This window comes from Gossypium hirsutum, chromosome A10 (assembly GCF_007990345.1).
Source record: "Gossypium hirsutum isolate 1008001.06 chromosome A10, Gossypium_hirsutum_v2.1, whole genome shotgun sequence".
Taxonomy (NCBI): Eukaryota; Viridiplantae; Streptophyta; class Magnoliopsida; order Malvales; family Malvaceae; genus Gossypium; species Gossypium hirsutum.
The window spans coordinates 20,305,567-20,322,836 of NC_053433.1; the positions used below are offsets into that span (position 1 = coordinate 20,305,567).

The window sequence follows — 17,270 nt, forward strand, 5'->3', positions numbered from 1 at the left end:
GTGACATGTACTCAATCTCATCATCTGATTGTGGAGACAAAGCCGATGAAAGTCTGAAATGGGCTGCTAAAGGAGTACTAATAGGCTTAGCACTCTGCATATTGAACCTACAAAGAACTTTCTCAATGTACCCCTACTTAGGTACAATTTAATTGCTTTTCTATCTTTGAGAATCTCCATACCAAGTATCTTCTTTGCTGGTCCTAAATCTTTCATCTCAAATTCTTCACTTAGTTGGGCTTTGACCTTTCTTATCTCTCTTTTATCTTTTGTTGCTATCAACATGTCATCAACATAAAGAAGTAGATACACAAAAGAACTATCACTATTTTTTTTAAAGTAAACACACTGTCTAAACTACTTCTTTTGAAATCATGAGAAGTTATAAAGGAATCAAACCTCTTGTACCACTGTCTTGGTGACTGTTTCGAACCGTAAAGGGACTTTCTCAGCAAGCAAACATAGTCCTCTTCTTCTGAGACTATAAAACCCTCTGGTTATTGCATATAAATATCCTCCTCAAGTTTTCCATGCAGAAATGCAGTTTTTACATCTAATTGCTCAAGCTCCAAATCATGCATGGCCACAATACCAAGAAAAGTCTGAATCGAACTATGCTTAACAACTGGAGAGAACACATCTGTGAAGTCCACTCCTGGAATTTGACTGTAACCCTTTGAAACAAGCCTTGCTTTATATCTGGGTTTTTCAACTCCTGGAGTCCCTTCTTTCTTTTTAAACACCCATTTACAACGAACAGCCTTTTTACCTTTAGAAAGTTTCATAAGGTCCCACGTTCTATTTTTGTGGAGTGATTCCATCTCTTCTTGCATAGCAAACATCCACTTTTCTGAGTCTTCACAGCTAACCGCCTCAGAATAATTAGATGGCTCTTGATTCGCATCTATATCTTCAGCCACATTTAAAGCATAAGCAACTAGATCAGCCTCGGCATACTTCTTTGGAGGTTTAATTTCTCTTCTAGTTCTGTTTTTGACAATAGAGTATTGTGGTGAAGAAGTAATTCTATTCTCAATTTTTATTCTGCCTTGAGGAGTTGACTCTGTATTAATCTGATGCTCCACCTGCTTTTGATTTTCTTTATTGGAAGAGTCTTTAAGAGATAAGTTAGGTAGCATAGCAGTTTCATCAAAAACAACATCTCTGCTAATCACAACTTTTCTATTTTCAGGACACCATAACTTATACCCTTTTATACCAGCTTTATAACCAAGAAAAAGGCATTTAATGGATCTCGGTTCCAATTTTCCATTATCAATATGAGCATACGCAGGACACCCAAAAATCTTTAAATCAAAATAATTAGCAGGATTACCAGACCATACCTCTTGTGGAGTTTTTTTCTCAATGGCAACGGATGGAGATCGGTTGATCAAAAAACATGCAGTAGAGGTTGCTTCTGCCCAAAATGACTTCGGTAAGTTGGCATTTGACAACATACATCGAACCTTCTCCATGATCGTTTTGTTCATTCGTTCTGCAACGCTATTTTGCTGTGGAGTATGACGAACTGTCAAATGTCTCATGATCCTTTCTGACTTGCACAGTCTATTAAACTCATCAGAACAGAATTCTAAGCCATTGTCTGTGCGGAGGTATTTTATCTGTTTTCCCGTCTGTTTTTCAATCATAATTTTCCAAGAATTAAATGCAGAAAACACATCGCTTTTCTGCTTCAAGAAGAACGCCCAAACTTTTCTGGAAAAATCATCAATAAAGGTTAGCATATAATTAGCTCCACCTCTCGAAGGCACTCTGGATGGCCCCCACAGATCAGAATGAATATACTCCAACGTTCTCTTCGTGTTATGGATTCCTCTAGTGAATCGAACTCTCTTTTGCTTCCCAAAAACACAGTGCTCACAGAAATTCAGTTTGCAAATTCCTTTCCCATCAAGAAGTCATTTTTTGCTCAATTTTGCCATGCCATCCTCACTCATATGCCCTAGGTGCACATGCCAAAGTTTAGTAATATCATCATCTGACAAGGAAGAGGAAGCGACAGCTGCATCATCAGTAACAGTAGAACCCTGCAAAACATATAATTTGACAATCTTTCTTTGCCCTTTCATCACAACAAGGTACCCTTTGGAAATCTTTAAAACCCTACTTTCAGCTATGTATCTGTACCCTTTTGAATTAAGAGAACTCAACGAAATTAAATTTCTTTTCAATTCTGGAACATGCCGTACGTCACTAAGTGTTCTGACAACTCCATCAAACATCTTAACTTTAATTGTTCCAACACTTGCAATTTTACACGAAGCATTATTTCCCATCAAAACAACACATTCAGACACTGTTTCGTAAGTTGTAAACCAATCCCGATTGGGACTCATGTGAAAGGTGCAGCCTAAATCAAGTATCCACTCTTCACTTACTTTAAAATTATTGACAGAAGCGACTAGAAGTTTACCATCGCTGTAGTCTTCTACAACATCAGCTTCACCAGAATTTTCTGGTTGGTTTCTTTTTTGATTCGCAGCCTCCCTTTTAATCTTATTTTGTAGCTTATAGCACTCAGATTTAATGTGCCCTTTCTTCTTGCAGAAGTTACAAGTTTTACCTCTGTTTGAAGACTTCGATCTACCCTTAGATTTACCATGAGGATTCCGTTCCTGTGTCCTACCACAATCATCATCAGCATTCCGATCTTGTCTTTCACGAACAATGAGACCCTCTCCCTGAGAGTTGGGTTTAACCACAAGATACTTCATCTTATCATACGAGGTTAAAGAATCATAAACCTCATCAACTGTGAGAGACTCGCGGCTATATAGAATCGTGTCTCTAAAGGTTGAATAAGACGTGGGCAACGAACAAAGTAGAATCAACCCTAGATCTTTCTTATCATACTGAACCTCCATGGCCTCCAAGTTTGAGAGAATTTCTTTAAACACTGTTAAGTGTTCGTGTACAGACGCACCTTCCTCCAAACGATGAACATAAAGACGCTGCTTCATATGCAACTTGCTTGTTAGAGTTTTCGACATACATATTTGTTCTAGCCTCTTCCATAATGCAGCGACAGTCTTCTCTTTCATCACATCCTGCAAGATTTCGTTAGACAAATGCAGATGTAATTGTGTTAACGTCTTTCGATGTAACACCCCTTACCCGTATCCAACACCGGAATAGGGTACGAGGCATTACCAAAACACATACACTTGTAAACGTATTTAACCGAGTTATAAAATTTCATCAAAATTAAAACTTTCAAAAATAATTAACATGTTTCTATAACTTTTCACAATATATCCTCAAAATATTATAATCATAATAATTAGGGCCTGCGAGACCCGATACATACTCATGCAATTTAATGCTTCATTTCCATTTCATTCAATTCGCAATTTCTCATGCTCATAATTTAAATCATATCACTAGAAATTTCCATTTAATTCACGTACAATTCAATGACATCAAATTCAAAACTAATACGTATTTACCATTTAACTCAATGTTTATTGATTATACCATTCATGGTATTATTTCATGCCAAATCATATACTGAATATACCATACACACATACTATGAAACTTTATTTTCACACATGAGCTTAAACCATGACCAATAATGCACAAAAATAAGCATCATTCATATTTCATCGTTTATGAGTTATAATCAAACATATGACCATTTATACACGAATCATTCATATATTTCCCAATTTTCCTCCTCCTCCTCTCCATTCCACATCCTTAATGTGTATAACACACTTAAACAACATTAACCATAATTTCAATATTCACTAACATGTATATTCAAAGCTGTTTATCCGAGTCAGAGTCACTAAATTATTTTTATCCGGAGCTACAGAAATCCAAATTAAGATCCGTTAATTTTCCCTGAAACTAGACTCACATATCTTCATACCATAAAATTTTCATAATTTTTGGTTCAGCCAAATAGTACAGTTTATTCTTTAAAGTTTCCCCTGTTTCGCTGTCTGACAGTTCCGACCACTCTTCACTAAAAATTAATTATCTCATTGTACAGAATTCGGATGATGTTTTATCTTGTTTCTTCTAAAAATAGACTCATTAAGGATTCTAACCATATAAACTATAACTCATAATCATTTCTGTACAATTTTTAATGATTTTCCAAAGTCAGAACAGGGGAACCCGAATTCATTCTGACATTGTCTCACAAAATCTATTATATCTCATGATTTACAATTCCATTGCTCACATCATTTCTTTTATAAGAAACTAGACTCAATAAGCTTTAATTTCATATTTTATTCATCCTCTAATTCAATCTATACAATTTTTGGTGATTTTTCAAAGTTACACTACTGCTGCTGTCCAAAACTGCTTTAGTGCAAAATGTTGATTTTCATTTTGCCCCAAATTTCACAGTTTATACAATTCGGTCCTTTCTCAATTAACCCCTCAATTAATCTAATTTTCTCAATTAGTACTTTACTAGACATTATAAGTTGTTACACAACTATTGAAATTCAGAATTGCCACATATAACTCTATCTTCAAACTCTTTTACTATTAGGTCCCAAACATTCACTTTCTATTCAATTCTTTCAATAAAATCAGCATATGAACAATTTAAAGCTCTAATTTCATGCTAAATCATCATATACTTCCAGCACATATTCATATCAACTTTCAACTTCTTTCATAAAATCAAAAACTAATGAATTTAACAAGTGGGCCTAGTTGTAAAAGTCATAAAAATACAAAAATTTCAAGAAATATTCAAGAATTGAACTTACTTGTAATAAAAATATGAAGAACCAGCTTGAAGAAGCCCTTCCATGGTATTTTAGCTGATGAGAATTCAGAAAAATGAAGAGAAATCTAGATAATTCCACTTGGGTCCTAACTTTATTAAGCAAATTTTGCAATTTTCCAATTTTGCCCTTAATTATCCTTACTTTCTTGCTGATTTCATGCCTCTGCCGTCCAGCCCAAATAGACCTTGGGTCTATTTTCTTTTAAGCCCTCTTCCTTTTATCATTTAAGCTATTTAATCATTTCCCAAAATTTTACATTTGTTACAATTTAGTCCTTTTTGTTCAATTAATTATCGGAACTTTAAAATTTCTTAACGAAACTTTAATACTAACTTTTTAACACTCCATAAATATTTATAAAAATATTTATGGCTCAGTTTAAAATCCCTGAGATCTTGATACCTCATTTCGATTCTAATTATTTTAATATTTATTTCTAGTGCACTATTCACTATTTCAAAAATTTTCCTAACTTCATATTTAACTTATACTTGCTAAATTAATAATATTTTCTACCCATTTGTCGAATTTAGTGATCTCGAATCACCGTTCCGACACCTCTGAAAATTCAAGCCATTACATTTTTTTTTCGTCGGATTTGTGGTCCCGAAACCACTGTTCCGACTAAGCCTAAAATCGGGCTATTACATTCGATCCTTACGCTTCTTCTCTTCATCTGTTAATGTCGAAGGCATCTTATCTATCCCTAGCAAGGCATCCTCCAGATCCATCTGCATAAGAACTGCTTGCATCTTAATCAGCCACAATGCAAATCTGGTGTTGCGATCCAACAGCGGAATTTCATACTTCAAAGACGCCATTACAGTGATTGAGATGAACAACCTGGAAGCTCTGATACCAATTTATGAAAAATAAAATAAAATAAAAAAATAAAATAAAGAACACACAAATTTTACGTGGAAACCCTTTCGGGAAAAAAATCATGGGCAGAGGAGAAGAAAATTCATTATGTCGAAAAATTTTGAATCAATACAAGAGGAATAGACTATGTCTATTTATAGGCTTGTAAACCCATATTCTAGTAGGATTGAAACACCTTATCTTAATCAATATAAAATAGATGGAGTTTAATAAGGTTTAAAAAACATTATTCTAAAATAAAATAAAAGAAGTCTAGTTCTATATGGATTTTACTTTTATTTTATTTTCCATCGTATTTTATTTAAATAAGAATTTGGGTCACTTAATTCTAACACTATTTATAATGGTGGCTACATTGGGACGAAGAAGCATGAAGAGAATTCTTCATGTCTCTATAAAAATATCTTTATTAATTAAATAATAAAAAAACTCTAACCAATAATATTTTGATACCATTTTCACTAATTATTATCATGATAATTATATTGATTGAGAAATGATCATTTTGCTCTTATAATATCTTAATATTCACATTTGTGTTATTTCTTACTTTTGATAAAATTTTAATTTAGTCCCTCTTATTTTTATACTTATTCAATTTGGTTCCCATTCACTAATTTATTTTACCTTTTGAGTTCTTTCCTCATTTGAGGTATTTACACTTTTGGTCATCCAACTTTTTCCATATTTATATTTTGACAGAATGAATTTTGAATATTTATACTAAGGTCACAACACTTTTCACATTTTTACAATTTAGTCCTATCTTAAATTAATAAGGCATGTCATATTTCTTGATTCAACCTACTTTGATATCCAACGACCTTCCTTTTATTAAGCTTATGTCATATTTCGCTTTACCAAAAAATTTACTACACACGGTTTCAACTTACTGTCATTTTTATGGTATAACGATTTTTGGGGCGTTGCACGCACAGCTAATGCTACACTGGTGCAACCTCGGAAAAACCTTTTGTTAAGCCTCTTTATATTAGTCACTAGCTTTTATTTAACCAGAAGCTAAAAGAATCGTCGCACCCACTCTTCCAAAAGAACTAGCCAACGCTGCTCCTTGGAATCCCCCAGAGCAAATTATAAGCATTGGCCACTTTTAGTTTTCCATCAGAGTTATCCTTCCAAGTATAAATATAATGGGCATTGTGGGGAAATGATAGAATTTATTGATTAGGTTTTGGTATGAAAGAGTTATTTATAGTAGAAGAAAAATTATGGGTGCTGAGGATTTTTTAAATTAAAATTAGAGTGCTGTGAGGGCAGATCAAAGATATTGATTGGAGTAATTAGGACCTTGAATCATCTTAAATTGTACCTCCATGCCTAAGAATGAGTTGTTTGTTGTAGAGGACATGAGCTTCGTGTGAAGCGTATCAACTTCGATACATATTAACCTTAAAAATCACTAAAATTCCCAATGCAACATTTTAAAAAACAAACCTTATTTTTTATAAAGCAAAAATAAACCATATTTAAATAATAATAATAACCCAGCTTTTTTTTAAAAAGTAGTTTTTTTTTATTTTAGATGGAATTCAATTAAAAAGAAAAAAAAGAAAAAAACCTAATTTTAAGCCTGGAATTTCAAATCAAGATCGAGCTGTAACTTCTTAGAATTGAGCTCGGCGGTCCGTTCCCAATTTCCCTCGAAACCGAAAATTCTTGTTTATTTCCCAATTTCAAATCAGTGATTGAATCGAATCGATCCTCATCTTCTCTCATTCCACATATTCAAAGGTACACAATTCCTACTTTGTTTCAAATTCGGATCTAATACACGCCCTTTTCTGAATTTCCATTGAAACATTGATTTCCTTGCTTCCATTTCCCCCGAATTCAATGGCATCTATCAATATAGTTCTCGTTTGCTTTAGCATTTATTCTTTCTTCTTGCGTGATGAACAAAAGCATTAAGCGAAAATTTAGACTCTGGAGAAGTTTCTCATCTTTGGTTCATCTTGATCAGAGAGCGGCGGTTGAGAGCATTGCTTGAACTTTGACTTTGTCCTGTATCATACATTAAGTTTCCAATAGCTCTTAAAGAATAGGTGCTACTAATTAGCTTCCTGATCTGCTAGTTTTATGGTTAATAGCTTCAAAATTAGTTTTTCATTAAAAATCTTTAGATTGCAGCTGATGTTTGTGTTGCTGTTGTTGCATAGTGTGTGATAATGTCTGGGGAGGGAGTTGAGGAGGTTGTTCAAGTGCCTGAAACTCGGGAAGATGAGTCTTTGAAGCCCGAGGCTCAATTTTCTGAAACAAATGGAGATCTTTCCAAGGAAAATGCTGAGTTAGATGCCAACTTGAGTTCAGATGACGCTCATGACAAGCTTTTACAGACAGTTACTGAACTCAAATTCGAGAATGAAGTACTAAAGTCTCAGCTGGACAGCTTCAAAAATTTCCAATCAGAAAATGATGTTCCGTCACAACAAACTAATGTAAGCGGAAAGGAAACTAAGTTTTCGGCAGATGTAAAAGAACTACATGATAGAATAGAATCTTTGAGCAGAGAACTCGATGAAGAAAAACAAACACGAGTTGCTGCAGAAGAGGCTTTAAAGCATCTTCGAGAGGTCTACACAGAAGCAGATGCTAAAGCTCAAGACCTCTCTGGCAAGCTTGCTGAAGGTCTGAGAAGTCCATTACTAAAACTTGCACCTTATTTATATTTTAAAAATACTAGAGGAATTAGCTCTGTAAAATTGGCTCATTGTAAACTGAAAACTTGTTTTCTCTAAGAACATTTGAGATAACAAGACAAGAACACTGTTTTTGGTGTAATACATGTTATTATTTCTGCTAACTCTGTTCTGATCCTTGAGTGTATACCGTTGATCTTGTATGCAGCTCAAAAAAAGTTGGATCAAGAAATAAAAGAGCGTGAGGAGAAGTACAATGAGCTTGACTCAAAATTTAACCGGCTTCACAAGCGTGCAAAACAGCGCATTCAAGAGGTTCAGAAGGTGAATTTTGTCCTTTGATTGTTTTTTTTTTCTTAATGTTGTTAAATTTTTATATCAAGAGAAATAGTGGAAGGAAAGTTTCATGTTTGCATGGGAACTAAGTTAGATTTTTGTTTGGAGATTGTTATTTTCAGGAAAAAGATGACCTTGAGGCCAGGCTTCGTGAAGTTAATGAAACACTTGAGCAAGCATCATCCCAACAGTCAGGTCTGCAGCAAGAGCTTGAGCGCACACGTCAACAAGCAAATGAAGCATTGAAAGCAATGGATGCAGAGAGGCAGCAATTACGAAGTGCAAACAATAAGTATAACCACTGTTGAACTACATGATTATAGCAATGAAGTTGAACAAAAAAAAGTGCTTATCCTTCATAATGAATCTTATTGTCTTAACACTGATTGATAGAGTGTATAAGAGTTTTGTTCCTTATTGTCACTCTTATAATTTGGATGCCACTAATATCCAGACTCCGAGACAATATTGAGGAATTGCGCCATTCAATGCAACCTAAAGAAGATGCCATTGAAGCATTGCAGCAGTCAATTTTAGAGAAAGATCAGGTACTATAGTGTTATGTACATACAATCTAATGTGGTTGGTTTTGAACAATATTTTGTGTGTTCCAATATCAATATGTTTCATGCATATTTGTGCTTTTTGGAAGACCATCAAATCTCTAGCTCCTTTTTTCTGTCTTCTCATTACTGTTCAAAGCATATATTAGGTCTGTAAAAGCTTAAACAATTCCTTATTACAACTCAAAACTTATTGCATCATCAATTTGATCAAGTACGTCTACTTGGTAAATTCAATTGTGAACCTCTGAAAATGGAACAGAGTTAACATTAACATCAGTTCCTATGAATGAATTAATGTTTTGTTGCTTTGTCTTTTTAGTGAATTTTACTGCTGAAAATCTTGATGGAATCTATCTTATGCATGCTCACATTTAGATGTTGGAAGACTTGCAAGGACTACTACAACTTGCAGATGAAAAAAGGCAAGCTTCACTGGCAGAGGCAGCTGCTAAACATCAGAAGGTAAGTTGGACAGGCGTATAATGTGTCAATCATGGTTAAGATGCTGACTAAGAGCTTTCTCTTCTTTCTGGTATACCATGTGAGCATGGTGCTTTAGTTTTTCTGATGCTTCTCTCTTCTTCATCAGAATATAGAGAGCTTGGAAGCACAACTTGCTGATGCTTTATCCGATAGATCTAAGGCCACTGAAACAATTTCTTCCATGCAGGTAAGATTTATTGTCAGAGCATTGCCTTAGTCGGAGACTAGATACATTCTTCAAGCCCTTTGCCTAAAGTATTAACCTTATTTACTTATTTTGTATGCTTCAGGACAAAACCCGGGGGTGGGGGGGGTGTGGCTTGTTCTTTTTCATTCTGTGTGTCATTTCTAGGCTCTCTGAATACTAAGCGTTATGGATACATACTTTTGCAGGTGCTCTTGGCAGAGAAAGAGTCTAAAATTGCTGAGATGGATGCAGCTTCAACTGGTGAAGCTGCACGATTAAGAGCTATTGTAGAATCTATTAAAGGAGAGCTTGCCCATCTGAAACATGAGCACGTATGAATCAAACTCTTAAATAATAATGCCATTAATGAGAACAAAATTATTATTATACACAAATATAGTGGGTTAACATTTGTTTTCCTTATTATCAAACAAACCATGTGATATTTTCAGGAAAAGGAAAAGGAAAGCTGGGAAGCTGCCTCTCTGGCATTTAAAACAAAACTGGAAGTTGCTGAGAGTAACTGCATTCGTGCTGAAATAGAAGCTGCTAAAATGAGAAGTATAAAAATATCAGAAGGAACTATTGTAATTCTGTATTTGTTACTCATCTGCAAGAGAATGAAATTCCATTTTACTTGTTGGATAGGTCAGCTGGAGCTAGAGGCATCTCTGCAAACCCAGATGCTAAGTACTAGAGAAGCTGAGCTAGCAGCTGCCAAAGAAGAGGTATTAGGTTTATCTGCAGCTCATTTTTTCAGTTAGTTCTTTTCCTGCAATTTATACTTTGGTTCAGCTGACTTGGGCAAGATGTTAATATTGTTTAAGGATGTAAATCTATTGTTTTAGCTGAATGTTTATGCTCACAACAGACATAAATATCTAGAAAACCTTATATGTCCTGTTTCTTGTTTTGCAGGTTAGCCGTCTTGAAAGGGAATTTTCCTCCTATAAAATTCGTGCACATGCACTTCTTCAGAAAAAGGATGCAGAGCTAGCAGCAGCTAAAGAGTCTGAGCAAACAAAAGCCCTCGAAGACGCATTAAAAGTAAAATATTGTAATACAAGATAATGATGATAACTTTGTTGTTTACATTTAGTCTTTCTTTGAAGGATAAAATGGAAAACCATTCTTTGATTACTGCAGGAGGTAGAAAGAGAATTGTCGTTGATATCTACAGAAAGGGATACAGTTCGTCAAGAGCTTCAGGATCTTTTACACAATCATGACAAAGAAATTGCAGAAAGGTAGCATCATAAGTTAAAATCCATGATGAGAACTATATGTTCACCATTTGTGGTTTGAATTCTATACTGAAGTTTTCACTCTGCTTTGTACTAGAGATGCTGCACTTGAGAACACCAAACAACAGATCAAAAGTTTAGAGAGTAATCTTCATTCTGCGAATGCTCGCCATCAATCAGAGAAAGCTGCATGGGAAATAGACCTTAAAAATTTGGAAGAAACTTGGCGATGTAATGTTTCTATGCATTGCAAAATTTCTTCCATTTTCTTCCTTTATTTTCCTTTCTCCTTAAATATGCTTCTCTTTTGAACTTCAAATAAAGTTTCATTTATAATTTCTGATTTTGCAGACAGATGTGAAGCACTTACTGCAGAAAATGAAGCATCCTCTGGTGAAGATATACGAAAAGAATTAGAGGAGACAAAACTACAGTACAAGCGGTTGAAGGTATCTAGAATTTGGTATCCTCCTTGGATGATGACATAACTTTTTTTTCTGTTTTTATTGAGTGGATTCTTTACTTGCAGGAAGAGCATGCATCATTACGAGATCTTGCTGATAAAATGATTGAGGAGAAGGATAAAGAAATTTGTAGACTTTTGGATGACAACAAGAATCTTCAACGATCTCTGGAGTCAAGACAACTGGTATGTTTCCCTTTCTCTTGTATGGTTGTCGACCTTACCTGAATCTCAACACCCTTGAGATGTGTTTTGCATTTCTTTAAAGTTTGGGCTTACAATGAAGTGAAATTTTCAGGTTGATCACACTGAGAATTACAACACAGGTATGATGAGTACTTATGTGGTCCTACTTGCAAATATTTATTCTACTTTTAGATAGAAACTTAGATTATTTTATTTTATTTTAATCTATTCTTTCATGGAGCTCTGATGTTTAATGTTGGTCTTTTCAGCCACACAAAAACAAGATGCTCCAAATCTAAACACCTCTGCAGCAGAACAGCAGATTCTGGTAGCTTTATATTTCCATTTCTTTTTACCAGGGTGGGGAGGGAGGGGCTTTTGACTTAAGAATTTTTCCCTTTTGATAAATCTTCTATGGAGTTAATTTTTTTTCAAAACCATATATTAGTGAAATGATTTTATATTAACTTGTCCTCCAAATTTAGCTTTTAGCAAGGCAGCAGGCTCAGAGGGAGGAAGAGCTGGCACAATCACAGCGACACATTTTAGCCCTTCAGGTTAGTAATGTCCATTCTATTTTAATTAATTTCCACAGTTTGGTTTGTTGATGCCTGCTCAATGCAGGAAGAAATTGAGGAGCTCGAACGTGAAAATCGTCTCCACAGTCAACAGGTATGAAGAAGTCTAGACTTATGCTGTTTCAGTGTGTGTTGTATTTGTTCCTCTGATCAGTCCTCATAGAGGTCTTGGTGTGGAAAATTGTCTGTTATCTGATGAAGGCAAGATTCCCATGGGTAGAAAGCGAACTTAATGAAATGAAATGGATATTCTTGCATCGCTTCAAACTTTTACTTAACTTTGAAATTATTTTATTTTTTTCAACCAAGAAGATTACATTCTATCCTTTACATGCATCACACAGGAAGCTATGCTGAAGGAGGAACTTCGCAACATGGAAAGGTCGAAAAGGAGAGAAGGTGTTGATATGACGTATCTGAAAAATGTAATCATAAAGCTTCTTGAAACAGGTACCACCTTTCAGAGTTACAGTTACAGTCAGCCTTAGAAGTTGTGTTAATTTCACCTGCCTTATTCCATTAAAATGTCAAGTATCAAAATCAATGCAAATAATTTGTTTTTTGAACCTTTGCTAATTATTTGAATAGGCGAAGTGGAAGCTCTACTACCTGTTGTAGGAATGCTTCTTCAATTTAGTCCTGAAGAGGTAAATTTCTATTATACTGCTTGATGCTTAAGTTCATGATATTAGGCCACCATATAACATAATATAACGCCACAATTCTTTTAGTGATGAGATCTTATAAGAGTCAATACATGGAAATTATAAACGTACTAATGAAGAATCTCGTTTTGTACATGCGAACACAGATGCAGAAGTGTCAACAAGCCTACCGTACCTATACTGACGTTCCATCAAGCCAAGCAAATGAAGCATCAGGAGGACCAACCCTTTCTCTTTTCTCAAGATTTTCATTTTCTTAAAACAATATAAAATTCTTCTGTTTGATGATCCATCTGCTTGCTTATACAGCTTCACCCACAGACGGTGTCTGCTCAAGGCTGCAGCAATTGAAATATTGTTTTTTTTTTTTTTTGGTTCTGTAACATTCCAAGTCATAAATTACGTAAATGATTCAGTTGTAAAAGAACACTCACGAGGACAAAAGGTATACATACAGCAAATGCAAAACGTGGAGGCATCTGTTTTCGGCCCCATTCATTAGTATCAGTAAGGCAACACCCTGAGTGCATCACCAACGTAATTCATTTTCATTTATTTTGTTCTTTCTATTGAACCTAGAATTCAATGCAATGCCCTAACCAAGGGCTTTTTCTTGATTATTTCTCTCGAGTTCCACAAAAATGCTGTTCATGAACTGCAGCACTGGGATTGGGAGATTGCATATAGATTTATTGCGTATTGATCTACAAGGTGGAAAGTGAGAGTCGTAAATATAAGAAAATTCAAGCCTTCCGGCCAAGAATCTTTATGGGAGTTGGAAACCAGCAAATCATGTTAAAACCAAATTATATTTATATTAATATAGATTCGGTTTTAAGCATTTTATTAATGTATGATGATAAGCCATTTTAAGATTGTATTATGTAATATTTAAAATTCTTTTAGAATTTAAACTAAATTAGAAAAAGTTAGACAAATTCTGAGACTAATTGAGACAAAAATTTAGGGGTTAAATTGAAAATATTGTCAAATTCAAGGATAAATGTTTTATCTCTATTCGAAATCTGATTAAACGTCCTTCCTTTTGAACTTCGAACCTTGTGCAAAGAATTTGCAATTTATCTTACATAATATTATATTTGTTTATGAGTTGAGTTACTTGTTCAAATTTACTTGTTAGAAATATGAAAGGATTTGAACAAAATTATAAGGTAAAAAAAAAGGAGTTTGCAAAAAAATGCTCTTTTAAAATATGAATCGAGTTTGGACTTGAATATTTAAAGCTAAAGCTCAACCTGTTTTATACTTTTTTAATATATTTTTATTTGTATATATTATGTAATTTATATTATGTAAAAGTAAATAAGAACATAATAGTATGTAAACATTAAGAAAATGTTAGTTAAATTTAAAATTTTAATAAAAACTTTCTTTTTTTTGAGTCGTTTACTTCTTCTCCCTTGTTTTGTCAAGTGGTAGTGCCAACCTTCGAGCTGGCTATCACCTGCCTTTTTCTCCTTCTCACTAGCTCTCTATTTCTTTTTTCTCTTCATTTACTCCACGTGCTTTTTTTTTTCGGTTTGTAAATTTATTTTGTGGGTATCTTTGTTGTCTTCATAAGTTATGATGGATAGATGACAACGCTTGCCATGGTTGAACCTTTACTAGCCACCAATAGTTTCTCTTGGAAAGTGGGTTGGTTGTGGATCATGAATGGTGGCTCTTTGTTGGCTTCTTAATTTGTTTATGTTTGGAGAGTATTTCAGAATAATAAATGATCTCATGAGTCGATTTGGACCTTTGTTGTCCTAAGTTATATTTTTTGTTTGTTTTTCATTGCTTATTAAGTCTTCCATTTTGGAAGTTATTGTCTTGTATTCTACAAGTTTTTTGGTCTTACTTATGCATGTAATCTTATTTTTGCAAGTGATTTTAAGGACGGTTTTGTCACTGTCCTCTCCAATTTGGTGGATACTCAGTTTTTTTGTCAATTTTGGCTGCCTCTTTGAACAGTCCAATGTTGGTTTCATTATCATGATAGGTGCTTTCAATCACATCCAAGGTTGGTTTCCTTATCATGATATGTGCTTGCAACCAGTGCATATATGGAATACTTGAGTTATGACAAATTTGGTTGCCAACATAATGTAATGTTCTATTGATGCTGAGGCTAAAGCCTTTTTCGTGTTGATGAAGCTTTGTCCTTCACCACCAACAGCGGGGGTTTCTTGTTTGTTTTACCAAATTGTATGATCCAATTCATAGAATGAAAGAATGAATTCTCCCTCCCTCCCTCCCTCTCTCTCGTGCACACATATATATAAGCCAGTTCGACTCCTATATTCATCTATGCAGATCAATTGGCTATACATGTCGTTTAAAAAAATTTGCACTGTAGGTCGATTTTTGTGATATTTAGGGAAATAAGTCTATTTTGGAGAGAGAGTGTTAAAACGTAGCGTTTTTTGCACAGTTGACAGGAAAGCGCCCAGTTGGACTTATTTTCCCTTTAAGACGCATTTTTTTTAACTTTTTTAGTATAATTAGTTCCTTTGATCATATGGCTAAATGTTAGTGGTTTTGTTTTTTAGTCCTGGGTTTGATTCTTTTCCTACTCACATTTGTATTTTTTATTTCATGTCGTTCTAAATTTATTATTATTATTTTTAATTAATATTTTTAACATATTAACTCATTTGGTTAAATGGTTTAATAATAATGATTTCATTAGACTTAAGTCTTAGGTTCAATTCAATTCCTCTTCTAAGCACATTTGTAATTATATTTGAAATAATTATTTTATTTTATAATATTAGAAATCATCATACCCACAATATAAATGGAGAAAACAAATATTATATATAAAGAAAAATATAACAACAAAATTAGTTGATGTTTATATTATATATAAAGGAGTTATTAGTTTCAAATATTTTTAACATAATGAGATATAGATATATATATATAATATTTTATTATATAATTACATATTTATTATTTATTTTTATAAATAAAAGAGACATTAATTAAAAAGATGAATAAAAAAAACTTGAAAACAATATATTTATTAATTAAAAATTAAAAAAAGCTTGAAACATGATCAAATAAAAATTACAAATATGTTTAGAAGAGGAATTGAACCTAGAATTTAAAAATGAAATCATTATTATTAAATCATTTAACTAAATGAGTTAATGTATTAAAAATATTAATTAAAAATAAAAAAGCCTAGAACAATATGAAATAAAAAATACAAATGTGAGTAGGAAATGAATCAATCCCAAAATTAAAAAACAAAATCTCTAACATTTAATCATCGAACAATTTATTTTGTTAAACAAATCAGAAAATACATCTTAAAGGAAAAACGTGATTGCTTTCGTGCCAACTGTACAGAAAATGCTTCCAACTAGATGTATTTTTATGAACCCTCTCTAAAATCGATCTATTTCCCTAAAATTACAAAAATCGACCTAAAATGCAAAATATGACATATATAACCAATTTAACCCATCTATGCAGTATAAAACCTACCAGCGATGGATTTCGAACGGGACATCTATTTGTAAGAATGCTTTCAAAATTTTAAATTGAATTTCAACTTTTGACAAAATAAAATCAGAATTTTCAAAATTCCTTAAATTTGAAACATAAATTTTAGATGACTTTAATTGCCTTAAATTTCTATTCCAGAGGTGTTAGTATAAAATAATAATAATAATGCAAAGAACACAAGAATAAAAGATGAGAATAAGAACGATTTTTATTACATTTCTCTTCTTTTCTACTATTATTATAAGTAGTATACTTATATATATTAGATTTTTCATTTTCTAATACATAAATAGGAAAGAGATTATAAGAGATGAAAGGATGAACATCTACTTATAACATGCATAACATAATTTTTTTTATGATATTAAAATTCTTACATTTTGGGAAAAACAACATTTATTATATTTTGAAAAAAAAAACATTTATTATATAACTTTAGGTTATAACTATTTTTTGCAATTCTAACTAAAATAAAGAGGACATCTCGATTTTTTTTATATTATCAGTGATATGACTATATTTTTAGGGTAAATTATATTTAAGATTAGTAGTAAGTTTATATTTTAATAATTCAATTTTAAAAAATAGAAAATAGGTATTAAGCTATTCAAAAATTCTTATTTAAGTCACTGGGTATTAAAATTGTTGCTATATGATATTTTCTGTTTATATCGCTTGTACCAATTAAAAGCTCTCATTCTCTTTCTTTTTTACAATTTAGTTTTTTTT

At 33.0% G+C, this 17,270-nt stretch overlaps 1 protein-coding gene across 2 annotated transcripts; it reads left to right on the top strand.

The window, feature by feature from the left end:
- Positions 1-7,206: 7,206 nt before the first annotated feature.
- Positions 7,207-13,532, top strand: LOC107897597 (protein GRIP). 2 transcript variants are annotated; one of them, XM_016823093.2, is made up of 22 exons: positions 7,207-7,412; positions 7,809-8,306; positions 8,526-8,641; positions 8,776-8,945; positions 9,108-9,201; positions 9,595-9,681; positions 9,809-9,889; positions 10,096-10,221; positions 10,342-10,450; positions 10,538-10,617; positions 10,808-10,936; positions 11,036-11,136; positions 11,231-11,364; positions 11,485-11,582; positions 11,663-11,782; positions 11,895-11,922; positions 12,052-12,110; positions 12,268-12,339; positions 12,407-12,454; positions 12,705-12,810; positions 12,949-13,007; positions 13,172-13,532. In XM_016823093.2, exons 2-22 carry the CDS (start codon positions 7,847-7,849, stop codon positions 13,283-13,285), a joined length of 2,391 nt encoding a protein of 796 aa, XP_016678582.1. In that variant the 5' UTR covers positions 7,207-7,412; positions 7,809-7,846; the 3' UTR covers positions 13,286-13,532. The 2 variants fall into 2 exon arrangements, with proteins under 2 accessions (XP_016678582.1, XP_016678580.1); XM_016823091.2 differs by having other exon boundaries at positions 7,209-7,412; positions 7,838-8,306.
- Positions 13,533-17,270: the final 3,738 nt, after the last annotated feature.